The sequence below is a fragment of the Macrobrachium nipponense genome, chromosome 44, assembly GCF_015104395.2.
Source record: "Macrobrachium nipponense isolate FS-2020 chromosome 44, ASM1510439v2, whole genome shotgun sequence".
Lineage (NCBI taxonomy): Eukaryota > Metazoa > Arthropoda > Malacostraca > Decapoda > Palaemonidae > Macrobrachium > Macrobrachium nipponense.
The window spans coordinates 44,374,297-44,389,296 of record NC_087221.1 but is presented as its reverse complement, the minus strand read 5'-3'; the positions used below and the strand labels follow the sequence as shown (position 1 = coordinate 44,389,296).

The 15,000-nt window shown below is 38.8% G+C and overlaps 2 protein-coding genes across 2 annotated transcripts in view; both read right to left on the bottom strand.

Annotated features, from left to right (window-relative positions):
- Nucleotides 1-318: 318 nt before the first annotated feature.
- On the bottom strand, nucleotides 319-3,028 carry LOC135204261 (uncharacterized). Its single transcript, XM_064234387.1, has 2 exons — nucleotides 2,981-3,028; nucleotides 319-1,865 (listed from the first exon to the last, which is right to left on the bottom strand). The coding sequence occupies exons 1-2, from the start codon at nucleotides 2,990-2,992 to the stop codon at nucleotides 501-503; spliced, it is 1,377 nt and encodes a 458-aa protein (XP_064090457.1). The 5' UTR covers nucleotides 2,993-3,028; the 3' UTR covers nucleotides 319-500.
- Nucleotides 3,029-11,576: 8,548 nt separating this feature from the next.
- Nucleotides 11,577-15,000, bottom strand: part of LOC135204260 (putative uncharacterized protein DDB_G0282133) — a 5,220-nt gene continuing 1,796 nt past the window's right edge. The window contains exon 2 of the mRNA XM_064234386.1: nucleotides 11,577-14,069. Coding sequence (XP_064090456.1) covers nucleotides 11,760-14,069 — 2,310 coding nt within the window. The 3' untranslated portion in view covers nucleotides 11,577-11,759. The remainder of the gene's footprint in view (nucleotides 14,070-15,000) is intronic.

Sequence of the window (15,000 nt, the reverse complement as noted above, 5' to 3'; positions counted from 1 at the left end):
GAGCAGAACATTGAGAATATGTTAATCATTTTACTTGAATGTTTTTGTTCTCTTCATAAAGATATTCCAATCTCTTCTTGTTTAGGTGATGTGAAAGGAAAGATCTTTGAAAGTTTTTGAAATGCTTAACAACAAAATTTGCGAATCTCAACAGTGAAACAATGAATTTCTGCTAGCGTTGAATACAAATGGCCTGTGAAATGATATTGCCAAAACAGCTTTTGAAAGCAGGCTATCAGTGAATGATTTGTATGTCTTGCATTTAAAAACAAAATGATTTATATAGTGCGGGTCTGAAACCAAGGATACTCAGAACCGTTTTTCGTTTTGGGAATGAGAATTTATTCTATCAAAAAATACATTAGCATGGCACTTCGTAGACTTAATCAGAATGATAAGGCGATGTCGTATATGGATATATAAATAGAACCTAAATAATTAGACGAAGATATTCAGTTGTTCGAAAAATACATCATAGTGCGTCAAGGAGAGGATGGTATTTATGGTGCACCGTACTTAGTCTGGGGTGATGCGACTACACCAGAAGCTGGCTGCGTAGCCTGGAAGGTATTGGCGGGGAATGGGATTCCAGTCTGGGCGCTGGAAGGCTCGGGATTTCCATGGCCGACGTTGATGAGGTTGCTGGAGATGCTGCCCGAACCGAACGCGGCGGACTCGTCTTGACCTACTGAAACGGCCACATCGCCACCGAAATTGTTCTGGCTGGAAGACGCGCTGCCGAAGAAGTTGCTCGCCGCCGATGCTCCAGCGCCGTTGCGTCCGTAACTGTAGCCCGTTGTAGCTGTGCCTTCGGTAGTAGCTATAATGTCGACAGCGCCAGCAGAAGCAGAAACGTCGAAGCCGGTGTTAAAACCGCCGGAGGACGCCTCGACGTTCCCGACGAAACCAGACCCCTGCTGGTCACGGACTTCGAAGCCGCTGGACCCACCGGTGACTTGGCCCTCGGAGTGGAAACCTGACCCCTGCTGGTCACGGACTTCGAAGCCGCTGGATCCACCGATGACTTGGCCCTCGGAGTGGATGGCCGAGCTAAGGGCCGTTTCGAAGTCGGTGCCGTCGGGAAGGGTGGGCGTCTCCCCGTCGGCGTAGTTGACGAAGAACACCTCGGGCTTCGCGGGTTTGCTCGTGGGGATTTCGATGACCCTCTGGCCTGCGAACTCTGATTCCTTGTTGAGGACGTAGATGATGTCCTTCCTCAGGGGCGGGGGCACGATGATGGGGTCGTTGGCCCTCTCGAGTTCCTCGGTGCGGATGAAGACGATGTTGTGCTCGACCCTGGGTAGAGGGACGTCGACGGGAGCGAAGTCTGTTTGGCGGTTCCTCTCAGGGGCCGCGTAGACGAACACATTCCGTGTCACCTCGGGCGTGACGCACCTTCCGTCGAAGTGTTTAATCTGACCGTCTGGGCAATCCCCGGCGGAGGAGTCTCGGACGAAAGTGTTATCTGCGTCAGGATGAGTCTGCTGTTGTCCTGAGGAAGTACTGGACTGCACAGCAGCGCCGCTTCCGGAGAACTGCTGTGTGGTGCCGAATGCTGAGGTCTGCGTCGGCCCGGAGGAGGAGACGCCAGTCGCCTGACTGCTGAAGGCGGCCTGTCCGCCGTCAGGAGCGGAGAAAGACTGGCTAAATTGTCCGGCGAAGGAATGGGACGATTGTTCGTTATGTTCGGGTACGGGTCCGGATACGCCTACTGAAGAGTGTTCGTGCTCGGTCGGTGCCTGTCCGAATGACGTGGAAACGTCGAAACTTCCGGTGCCTCTTGTACCGGAAGTCCCTTGAGGACTCGGAAGGCTGTATTGCTGCAGCTTTGCTGCATTGGCAGCAAGGAGCATACTCACGAATACCTGTAAAACAAGTCGGTTTTTATTGTAGGTTAATAATAATAATAATAATAATAATAATAATAATAATAATAATAATAATAATAAAAACCACAACATTGATAGCAATAGATGAAAAGAAAAAACATAAGAATAGGTATTAAGAATACCAACAAAACAAAAATACTATATTAGGGGGACTACTGCTTCATAATAATAATAATAATAATAATAATAATAATAATAATAATAATAATAATAATAATAATAATAATAATAATAATAATAATAATATGTTTTATTAAAAGTGATTGCTGTCTCAGCTGCGTTAATTTTATAAAGGTTCTTCTCTATTTTTCTAATTATTGTTTTCTCATCGTTGCTTAAAGTGGTGAGCAACGCACCGAAGGTTGACATATCTCAATTAGGTAATAGTCAAAGTTGATTGGAATTTATGATAATAATAATAATAATAATAATAATAATAATAATAATAATAATAATAATAATAATAATAATAATAATAAAATAATAAAAAAGCAGATCGAGTCCAGAACACAGAAAAAAAAAATTTGATAACGAAGACCAAAGAAACAATATTTACGCTACGAGAACTAGTTGCTGACAGCAAACAAAGTGAGTGTAAGAAAAAAAAACATTAAAAGCAAACAAAAAAAGGAAATAGGAAGGTAAGAACGTGAAATCAAATGTCATCATTTGCTCTCAGTTAAACTGATGACTGTGTTTGATAATAAAATCAGAGCACGGGAGAGAGAGAGAGAGAGAGAGAGAGAGAGAGAGAGAGAGAGAGAGAGAGAGAGAGAGATTATAAACTTCTAGAGATAAAGACTGGTCTACAATGAGCCAGTTTGATCTACAATGGCTAAGTCGAGACTCTCGGGCCAGAGAGAGAGAGAGAGAGAGAGAGAGAGAGAGAGAGAGAGAGAGAGAGAATCTTGCTATCAGTTTTAAACTTTCAAAGATAAGGACTGATCTAGAATAAGCCAGTTTGATTCACGATGGCGAAAATCTAAAGACTCGGTCCCTGAGAGAAATAGAGAGAGAGAGAGAGAGAGAGAGAGAGAGAGAGAGAGATAGATAGATAGATAGAGAGAGAGAGAGAGAGTGAAACAACTCACCAGGAGCTTCATGATCGCACAAGAAATAAGGATGGGGATGAGTGTAGCATCGGAAGGTCCTCGCTCGCTTTATATATGCGCCTCTGTTATGTCTCTCACCTTGAGAAAACCCTTCCTTTCCTCCTACCCCTCCTTCCCCCCCCAACCTTTCCTTTCCTCAGTCTTTCCCTAACCTTCTAAATTTGCCCAAACCCCTCCTCCTCCGCCCCCTCCGCCCCCATTTGCCTTCCTTTCGACAGTGCCCTCACTTGTTCATTTCGGAAACTGGGACGGTTCTTGCAAGAAAGGACGCACACTCACATACACAAATGCGTGCACACTTTCACACTTTCGCAGTTCTTGAAAGTGCTTTTCCTGTGCGTGTGGAGTTCCCATACTAAGCTAGGTTATCTGGGATATGAGCTAAAAAAATCTTAATTTTCTTCTTCTTCTTCTTCTTCTTCTTCTTCTTCTTCTTATTATTATTATTATTATTATTATTATTATTATTATTATTATTATTATTATTATTATTATTATTATTCAAATCGAAGGAAGCTTCGACAAATCTGGATTCCCGTAAGTTAAAAAGTGTGAAAGAATGGGCATGACAAATAAAAGCGAATAAGTAATAGATGACATAAGTAAAGCAATGTTGAGTTCAAAATAAATCATAATCACCATAGCGTTCTCTCTCTCTCTCTCTCTCTCTCTCTCTCTCTCTCTCTCTCTCTCTCTTCTTTATATCTTTCATTCTTTCTACACCTTTTCCCATTCTCTCCTTCACTCTCTTTCCCTTCTTTAAAGCTCTCTCTCTCTCTCTCTCTCTCTCTCTCTCTCCTTTATATATTTCCTTCTTTCTCTCCTTTTTCCCATTCTCTCCTTCTCCCTTTTTCCCTTCTTTAAAACTCTCCCCCCCTCTCTCTCTCTCTCTCTCTCTCTCTCTCTCTCTTCTTTATATCTTTCATTCGTTCTCTTTTTTCCATTCTCCTCTCTCTCTCTCTCTCTCTCTCTCTCTCCTCTCTCTCTCTCTCTCTCTCTCTCTCTTTTCTCTATATCTTTCATTATTCATATTTTTCATTCTTTCTCTTTTTTTTCCATTCTCTCATTCTCTCTCTTTCCCTCCTTCAAAGCTCTCTCTCTCTCTCTCTCTCTCTCTCTTCTTTATATCTTTCTTTCTTTATATTTTTCATTCTTTCTCATCTTTTCCCATTCTCTCCTTCTCTTCCCCCCCACCCCCTGCCTCCGACCTCTCTCTTTCGCTGAAATAGGCAAAGTTTATTCAAACAGAAATTTCTCTAGATCACATCACAGTCACCCAAGACGTTTCTCTCCTTAATGATGACGTATCACGAGTCTTTAAGTACCTAGACAGATTGCGAAGTGAAGAGGAAGTTAAAGAGCTTAACTTACGCCTGAAAATTTGTTGGTCCCCATTGAGAGGAAACTTGGTAATTTGACAATTATGCTTCATATGTCTATGTGGTAAGTTTTCTTGGAGACGGGACGCCAAGGGAATTTTTAATCATTGTTATATTTGTTATTTGTTGAAAAAGATTCGCTGGGTTGGTTCTGTTTTTGTTATACACATTTGAATATAATAATAATAATAATAATAATAATAATAATAATAATAATAATAATAATAATAATAGTAATAATAACGTGGAAATTTACTATCAATAAATTTTTCGAGGGAAGACGTGAGAGAAAGCGGTATTAAAAGATTTTCCTAATTATTATTATTATTATTATTATTATTATTATTATTATTATTATTACATTAATATATATATCCGGAGACTACAACGGGATTGTAGATAGTGATCTCCGTTACAAAATCGTTGATACAGTATGCTCTCATTTTTTCTGTATCTTCTATTATTATTATTATTATTATTATTATTATTATTATTATTATTATTGAGTACATTTGTATGTTCTTATGAATTTATCAATTGAAATTTGAAAAACGCTGTAATTTAAAACAATATAAAAGGAGGGAATTGAGGTAAATGCAACAATTAAATAATTCTGATAAACTAGTGTAATATGATGAATCCAGTATTCTTACAAGACACTAAAAAAATTTTCACGTATTCTTGGTATGTTTCCTGAAGAGTAACTCTTGTTCCGAAGAATATGTTTATTCTGATTCCTGAATGAGATATTTACACACATTCAAGATCTTTCGGCCAAAGATCTTGTGTCCTAGTTCTATAAATTAGGACTCAAATTAGTCCCTGATTATTAAGACTAAAACTATAAAACTATAAAACTACAAAACAGTAACATTTGGAAACGCCTGGTGGCGCGCACCAACTGGGTTACAACGAGACCCAGATGCCAGCTAGACAGAGTGAATTAAGTTTAGCGAATGAAGTGTTCATGTAAACAGAAATCGTGGCAAGTAAATAGTTCTTAAAAAAATACCTTCTGAAGAGGTGACGCAGCATATAAAAGGGAGTATACGAACCAATCACATCGAAAGCATTAAGAAGGCTTTATACTTTTGTTTTTCCCACGACAGCGTAAATTCATTGGCGCGGATTTTCTCTCGGTTAATTTATCGTCTGGAGAAATGAGTTGGAGCTAATTCAAAATGCAAAATAAAGAATGTCTTCAAATAGTAGCTGTTGACTGACGACCATCTGTCTAGTGCGTCTTAGGAAGGTTTCGTTCTCAATAAATTAATGAAAGTATGAGAAGAATAAACAGAATTTTAGTAGCAAATAATTGTCTTCGTCAGATCGCATAAATTACTGAACACCTTTTTAGTCAGTTGGTTATTTTAAAAAAGTATATTGCATTTTTACAATAAGTGAAAAATATGATCTAGAGCCTGTTCATAAACGATATTCGATCCTGTTTAGACACTTTTAATTGCTGTTTGCAAAAAAACTAATATCGTTATCAAATAATGCTTCTAACCCATGAAAAATAACGGTAGTATTGAAATTATTCTGCAACTTATAACGTACTGAATTATTTATGATGCTCTGCATATTTCTTGTTCAAGATAGTACGATATTTGAAAGAGGAATTCATAACCAGTGCATCATGGGTGTTACACTCAGTAAAATAGATATTTGGATACGCACTGCGTTATACGTAGCAGAATTACACATGAGTTTAAAACTTGTACATTTACGTCAGAATCTCAGACAGGAGTACGTCAAAAATTAATAAAAAATTCGACTGTTACAGTACAGTTACTCAATGTTTGCCCATTGTCGCTCAAATCAGACTCTCAATGTATATTATTATTATTATTATTATTATTATTATTATTATTATTATTATTATTATTATTATTATTATTATTATTATTATTATTATTATTATTATTATTGATGGGACATCATCCTGCTCCTAGTCATGGAATTTCGGTTAAGCCTATTTCGTTCCTAAGGATATTTGCAGAGGAATGGTCAAAATTCCTCTTAATAGCAAATGGCATCTTTCAGAAACAATATTAAAGATGATCGCTTATCCAGAGAAAAGATTAATTAATGATAAAAAAGAATGAAAATAAAGTCGAATTAAAAAAAAAGTCTAAATCGTATCTCACTTAGCACTTAAGCAAAAATGATTCAAGATAGACTGGAATTTCCATAATAATTATATTGCTTTCGAACTGGAACCTTTGGAATATAGAATAGGAATTCTGTCAAGTGTCGAAATGGAATAGTTGAAGAAGAAGTTTGTCAATTTTCGTTGTTGAATCCTTGAAATAGATAGTTGAAGTGTGTGGGTAAGTTTTGTCAGCATTCACAGCGAAATCTGGAAAGTTAGATAAAATCGCCGGAAGTTGCAACAGAATTTGTTTGAATTATTATGAAACTTATGTTAAAATGCTGTTGGAAAAATTTGGAATATATGTGAAAAGGAGTACCGGGTTTGAATTTCGGATACTTAGATAAAATATGGAAATACTCTTAGAATGACCTGGAATAATAGTATAATTATTATGAAATTGATAGAAATATGTGAGAAAAATATAAAAAGGAATTCTTGGTTTCAATTATACCAAGACGAAATATTTAAATATCCTCCAACCAGCTCTCTGAACTAGGAAGAATCCTTTCACACGATCTGCCCGAAATCATTCTATTCAAATAGGGAAGTTTTCTTAAAAGAAGGAGCAGTAGGGAGGTAACATTTGATCGACATATGAAAGCACAAATATCCCTCGCCGGGAATTTTTCCCTCACAAAGAGCAATGACTGGCAGAATTCCCCAAGGGAATCAGTCACAAAATGGCCATTGTTCCCCTTGTTTATCAGGATTTTCTTACGAGGCAAAAGCATTCCCAGTATGTCATTCTGTGCCGAAAATTGTGTCAAGGATTATGTCAGATGGGGAGAGGACAGTCGTCATTGAAATGGCATAAAAAATAGAAGTATTGGTTTATAAAGAATGATTCGTTTGAATGCCATTAATTCAGGAATTGATACGCCCTTGGATGAAGACTTTATTCCATTCCTTACGGAGTATATATTATAGCTAATATATATATATAGATATAGAGATTTATATATATATATTACTAGATATATATTGAAGATTATTAGATATTATAGATATATATATATATATTATACATATACTTTGTATATTAAATATATATATTATATGATTATACATAATAATATATAGATATATATATTATAACATATATACAATCTATATGTATATATAAAAAATGTAACACATTTACAATGATAATAACCGATTCTGAAATAATATATATAATAATAATAATGATAATAATATAATATAATAATAATAATAATAATAATAATAATAATAATAATAATAATAATAATAATATAATTATTATAGAAAAGGGAAAGACAACACCCAGAAATTCCTGAAGCCGAACCAAGTAAGAGACTCTGGGAAAACATATGGAGCAATCCGGTATCACACAACAAACATGCAACATGGCTCCAGGAAGTCAAGGAAGAAGAAACAGGGAGAATAAAACAAAGATTCACAGACATCACGACAGACACAGTCAGACACCAACTAAAGAAATGCCAAACTGGAAAGCCCCAGGTCCGTGAAGTCCAGGATACTGGCTCAAAACTTCAAGGCCCTACACCCACGAATAGCAGAACAACTCCAGCATTGTATCTCAAATCACCAAGCACCCAAATGGATGACCACAGGAAGAACATCCTTAGTACAAAAAGACAAGAGTAAGGGAAATATAGCCAGTAACTACAGGCCTATCACCTGCCTACCAATATGTGGAAGTTACTAACAGGTATCATTAGTGAAAGGCTATACAACTACCTAGAGGAGACAAACACCATCCCCCACCAACAGAAAGGCTGCAGAAGGAAGTGTAGGGGCACAAAAGACCAGCTCCTGATAGACAAAATGGTAATGAAGAACAGTAGGAGAAGGAAAACCAACCTAAGCATGGCATGGATAGACTATAAGAAAGCCTTCGACATGATACCACACACATGGCTAATAGAATGCCTGAAAATATATGGGGCAGAGGAAAACACTATCAGCTTCCTCAAAAATACAATGCGCAACTGGAATACATACTTACAAGCTCTGGAATAAGACTAGCAGAGGTTAATATCAGGAGAGGGATCTTCCAGGGCGACTCACTGTCCCCACTACTCTTCGTAGTAGCCATGATTCCCATGACAAAAAGTACTACAGAAGATGGATGCCGGGTACCAACTCAAGAAAAGAGGTAACAGAATCAACCATCTGATGTTCATGGACGACATCAAGCTGTATGGTAAGAGCATAAAGGAAATAGATACCCTAATCCAGACTGTAAGGATTGTATCTGGGGACATCAGGATGGAGTTTGGAATAGAAAAATGCGCCTTAGTCAACATACAAAAAGGCAAAGTAACGAGAACTGAAGGGATAAAGCTACCAGATGGGAGCAACATCAAACACATAGATGAGACAGGATACAAATACCTGGGAATAATGGAAGGAGGAGATATAAAACACCAAGAGATGAAGGACACGATCAGGAAAGAATATATGCAGAGACTCAAGGCGATACTCAAATCAAAACTCAACGCCGGAAATATGATAAAAGCCATAAAACACATGGGCAGTGCCAGTAATCAGATACAGCGCCAGGAATAGTGGAATGGACGAAGGCAGAACTCCGCAGCATAGATCAGAAAACCAGGAAACATATGACAATACACAAAGCACTACACCCAAGAGCAAATACGGACAGACTATACATAACACGAAAGGAAGGAGGGAGAGGACTACTAAGTATAGAGGACTGCGTCAACATCGAAAACAGAGCACTGGGGCAATATCTGAAAACCAGTGAAGACGAGTGGCTAAGAGTGCATGGAGAAGGACTAATAAAAAGCAGACGAAGACCCAGAAATATACAGAGACAGGAGAAAGACAGAAAGAACAGAGGACTGGCACAACAAACCAATGCACGGACAATACATGAGACAAACTAAAGAACTAGCCAGCGATGACAATTGGCAATGGCTACAGAGGGGAGAGTTAAAGAAGGAAACTGAAGGAACTGATAACAGCGGCACAATGATCAGGCCCTAAGAACCAGATATGTGAAAGTACGATAGACGGAAATAATATCTCTCCCATATGTAGGAAGTGCAATACGAAAAATGAGACCATAAACCACATAGCAAGTGAATGCCCGGCACTTGCACAGAACCAGTACAAAAAGAGGCATGATTCAGTGGCAAAAGCCCTCCACTGGAGCCTGTGCAAGAAACATCAGCTACCTTGCAGTAATAAGTGGTACGAGCACCAACCTGAAGGAGTGATAGAAAACGATCAGGCAAAGATCCTCTGGGACTATGGTATCAGAACGGATAGGGTGATACGTGCAAACAGACCAGACGTGACGTTGATTGACAAAGTCCAAGAAGAAAGTATCACTCATTGATGTCGCAATACCATGGGACACCAGAGTTGAAGAGAAAGAGAGGGAAAAAATTAGATAAGTATCAAGATCTGAAAATAGAAATAAGAAGGATATGGGATATGCCAGTGGAAATCGTACCCATAATCATAGGAGCACTAGGCACGATCCCAAGATCCCTGAAAAGGAATCTAGAAAAACTAGAGGCTGAAGTAGCTCCAGGACTCATGCAGAAGAGTGTGATCCTAGAAACGGCACACATATAATAAGAAGGAGTGATGACTCCTAAAGGAGGCAGGATGCAACCCGGAACCCCACACTATAAATATCACCCAGTCGAATTGGAGGACTGTGATAGAGCAAAAAAAAAATAAAATAATAATAATAATAATAATAATAATAATAATGATATCCAAAGCGCGTTACTCGTCAACCTAAATAATACTGAAAAAGCCGTATTAAGAAAAATAGAAAAGAACTTCTATAAAATAAATGCAGCTGAAGCGGCAATCGCCTTTAATAGAACATGCTTGAAAAAGGGTCTTCTACCTAAATACAACAATAATAATAGTAATAATAATAATCTACAATTCGATCACGCTACATGCAATGCATACACGCATATATATATATATATATATATATATATATTATATATATATATATATATATATATATATATATATATATATATAAATTTTCGATCAATGCAAAAACGAATAGATATCTTTTAAGTAGGTATTTTAAACTCCCTTCACCGCCCTGGGAAATCATCTTTCAAACCCCGGTCGTGAACAGCAGATTTGCTTACTCTGAAACACCACATTTCAAAACGGATAAACATCCGTCAGCTGATAATGACACAGTTGTCTGTTCCGAGATCTCTATCAATATTTACCCGAGGGTAATTTCGTAGTGATTAGTGGACCTGCAATGAAGAAAGAGAGAGATAGAGAGAGAGAGAGAGAGAGAGAGAGAGAGAGAGAGAGAGAGAGAGAGAGAGAGAGAGAGAATTCATTGCTTCCTGTCTGCTGTCGCTAAATGACCACTTAGCTTGATTCATTGTTTTTTCTGGTAAATGGAGGGTGAATTTGTCTTCTGTTTTCTGATACTTACTGAGTATTTAGCTTGAGTGTATATTTTTTCATTTTTATATTGGCGAGTTTTTTTTTTTTTTTTTTTTTTTTGAATGGAGAGGTAAGTTTTCTCCTGCACTTTCTTTACTGCTTATAGAAATCGCCAGGGAAGTTTTCATTTGGAAAACAAAAATAGAATTATTTTTTGTATTCCTCTCCTGCACTTTAGTGTTTAGCTGAATCTTTTTCATGTTTTTTTATTTTTGAAAGCAACAGAATTATCTATGCATTTCTCTCGAGATTTGGTATTTTCAGGTCTATTAAATGGTTACTAATCCTTTATTTCATTAAAAACATTTTTCCTCTGTGGGTTTTCTTTAGACTTATTGAAATATAAATATAGTAAATCAATAGTTTTTTTTATCTATGTATATCACAAGCGAAATCAATGCTTATTTTAATATAGGTATTTTGATATCGCTGTGAGTACAATACGATAAATATTTGTGATAGGTCAAAGCAAAGACCACAGTATGAGAAGTTACTTCACATAAGTTTTCATGTCTTCAAAAAACAGCCTTGAGTTTGGCTAATAGTTTGATTGAGGTTCATATAAAAGGCTTCTGAAAAAAACCACTTTTCTTTCTTGACGTTGAGAATTTATTATATCAAAAAATACATTGGCACTCTGTTATTAATTAAACATTAGGTAAAAAAAGTTATCTTACCCTAAACATAAGATACTGAAACTAACAAAACCTCAAAAAACTATCAAAAGTATAGATTAGAAAAACTAATCTGTTGAGTGAAACTGGCCTTTTCAAGGCGCGCTGTAGGCAGTTTGTGGAACGTCCTCCCTTACTGAGGATGCCTGGAAACTGTTGGCAGAAACAGTTGTCTCTCTTAGGGCGCCAGAAGAGGAGGCTAAGGGTCCAGCACTATGGCTGTCAAAGTTGTTGGAAACAGTGGCGCTGACAGGAGGTCTGACAGCATTGAAGTTGGAGATGTTATCCTGGACACCTGATGTTATTACAGAAGCGGAGGCAAAGTTATTAGAGAAGGTGGCTTCTGAACCAAAGTTGCTGTTGGAGAAGGTGCCTTCAGAACCAAAGTTGTTGTTGTAGATGGGAGCTTCTGAACCGAAGTTGTTCTTGGAATTGGTGGTTGCAGAACCAAAGTTGCTGTTGAAGAAGGTGCCTTCAGAACCAAAGTTGTTGTTGGAGATGGGGGCTTCTGAACCAAAGTTGTTGTTGGAGGAGGTACTTTCAGAACCAAAGTTGTTGTTGGAAACGGGGCCTTCAGAACCAAGGTTGCTGTTGGAGAAGGTGGCTTCAGAACCAAGGTTGCTGTTGGAGAAGGTGGCTTCTGAACCAAGGTTGCTGTTGGAGAAGGTGCCTTCAGTACCAAGGTTACTGTTGGAGAAGGTGGCTTCTGAACCAATATTGGCAGTGAAGGTGGCTACGGCGTTTCCACGTCCTTGGTTCCTGCCATATAGGCTGTTGTCTGGTACAGCGTTATTGGCAGAAGATCCAGAGTTTTTGACTCTCAAGTCGTTGGTGTTTGTAGAACCGCTACGTAGAGTGTTGCTACCGGGATCAGGGCTGACGCTGATACTGTCTGATACTACGACACCGAAATCATTGCTGGGGAGGTTTTCCTGGACTAATGAATCAGCAGTATTGACGCCATATTCATTACTGGCAGGTAGAGGAACTCCAATTGCAGAGCTTTGAACATTCACAGCAAACTCCTGGTTGTTAATGTTGCCCCTAATGTTGCTGGAAGAACTACTGGCACGAGTGGTATCAAATCCAACATCGATCACTTCATTGTTAAATTCAGATGTTCCTTCAGCATTTGCAGAAAAATCTTGGTCCTGGATGTTGCTTTTAATGTCCTCGGTGGGTGCAATGTCACTGTTGGTATTAGAAACTGCGTTGCTTATTCCCTTACCAAAACGAGGAGGGGAACCAGAGTTTACGGTGAACTGGTTATTGTAATTGCTTCTTCTATCACTGCTGCTTGATCCAGTCACAATGTTAGCATCAAATCCTCCGCTGGATACTTCACTACTGAAGACAGAAGCTCCAACATTAGAAACAATATTTGTAGTCTGCTCGTTGTGACCATCAAAGCCCTTGGATCCATCAATGACTTGACTCTCTGCTTGCACAGCCGATTTGAGAGCGGTTTCAAAATCTGTTCCGTCGGGGAGCGTGGGCGTCTGACCTTCAGCGTAGTTGACGAAGTATACCTCGGGTTGCTTGGGCTTAGGAGTGGTAACTTGAATCACCTTCTGGCCTCCGAACTGCGATTCCTTATTGAGGACATAGATAATGTGCTTCTTCTGCGGTGGCGGTATGATGATGGGGTCATTCCTACTGTTTAGCTCGTCAGTTCTGATAAACACGATGTTGTGTTCTACCTTGGGCAAGGGAATGTTTGCTTTGTCGACGTTGCCACTGTGAGGGATATCCGGCGCGGCGTAGACAAAGACGTGGCGCATCACTTCGGGCGTGACACACCTGCCATCAACGTGGCGTGTTTGACCATCAGGGCAGCCCCCTTCGGACCCAACGGCTCTAGATACCCCCTGAGAAGAACCACGAACAAAGTTCTCTTGCAAGCCAGTGGACTGGAATTGGCCTGAAGTCACTGTATGTTGGCTAGGCTGGAATTGGGGTGAAGGTTCTATTTGCTGGCTAGGAGTCTGAGATAACTGAATGTTGGAAGATGGCTGATATGCTCCAGCAGTCGAGACTTGAGCTACTTGACCGGTAAATGACTGCTCGTTTGAAACTGGGAAGGACTGGTCAGTTTGTCCTGAATACGAGCCACCTGCTGACTGGTGGCTTGAAGCTCCAGCCTGGAACTGCCCTTGTCTGGAAAACGAACTACCTGACAGCTGGCTGGAGGCCCCAGCCTGGAACTGTCCAGAGATGTCTGGTTGTGATGTCGCTGGAAGAGACGAGCCAGTTGGTGAAAACTGCTGTTGCTGGTGCTGCTGAGAGACTGCCTCCCCAAATGCTGGGCCCCCACCACTCCTAGTATCAAAGGACCCTTGGGGACCTGAAAGGACGTATCCCTGCTGAGGAGCAGCATTGACTGCCAGGAGGGCGCTGAGGAACACCTGGAACACATGATATAGAAAATCTTTTAATGGAGTGTAGATTTTAAAAATTTATTTTTAAACAGTTTCTTTATATATAATAATGTTCTTCCTATACCATATTTCGATTCATTCTAAATAGTTACATATTGTCTCTAATTTCAAGTTAATATTGATTGAGAAACTTCGTCTATAACCTCATTATACAATACGCCAGAGGCATAAATGCACATATCTGATCTCTTTATTTGGACAAAGGATGAGTGAAACTACAGATTATCCTTCTGCTATAAATCATACATAAAATCTTTTTCATGATTCTCTTTATTTAAAAAAACATCAATCGACTTTTCGTTACTAGTTATCAAAACGAAAATGAGTTGAAAAAAGTCTAAATAATGTCCTCTTTGAAAAGCAACGTGATAGCCTACTCCTATTGATATGTAAATAACATCCTTTATAAATAGTTCTTTAATGGCTAAATAAACAGTAATGTTCCAATTTAGTACAGAGCCAACATTCCCTTCTCAACATATTTGTATATCTGAAACGAACAAACAAATAATAGTTAAAGAAATTAGTCATGCCAGCGAGGTATATAAAATGTTTTTATCTGTTTCAGAGGGCATAGTCATTTCCCTAGGATTGATGGAGGAATTGTGTAAGTCTAGCTGAGAGAGAGAGAGAGAGAGAGAGAGAGAGAGAGAGAGAGAGTGTGTGTGTGTGTGTGTGTGTGTGTTTGAGTGATTACTCCAAGTTAATAATTTTCTGTGAAGGACCGTTCACGATCAAAAGCAGTAAAGACCAAGTTTTTTGTTCACTGAGAAAGTTTCTCTCTCTCTCTCTCTCTCTCTCTCTCTCTCTCTCTCTCTCTCTCTCTCTCTCTCTCTCTCTCTCTCTCTCTCTCTGTTATATTCGTAATTATGAATAGTCCAAATAAGGAGTCAACACC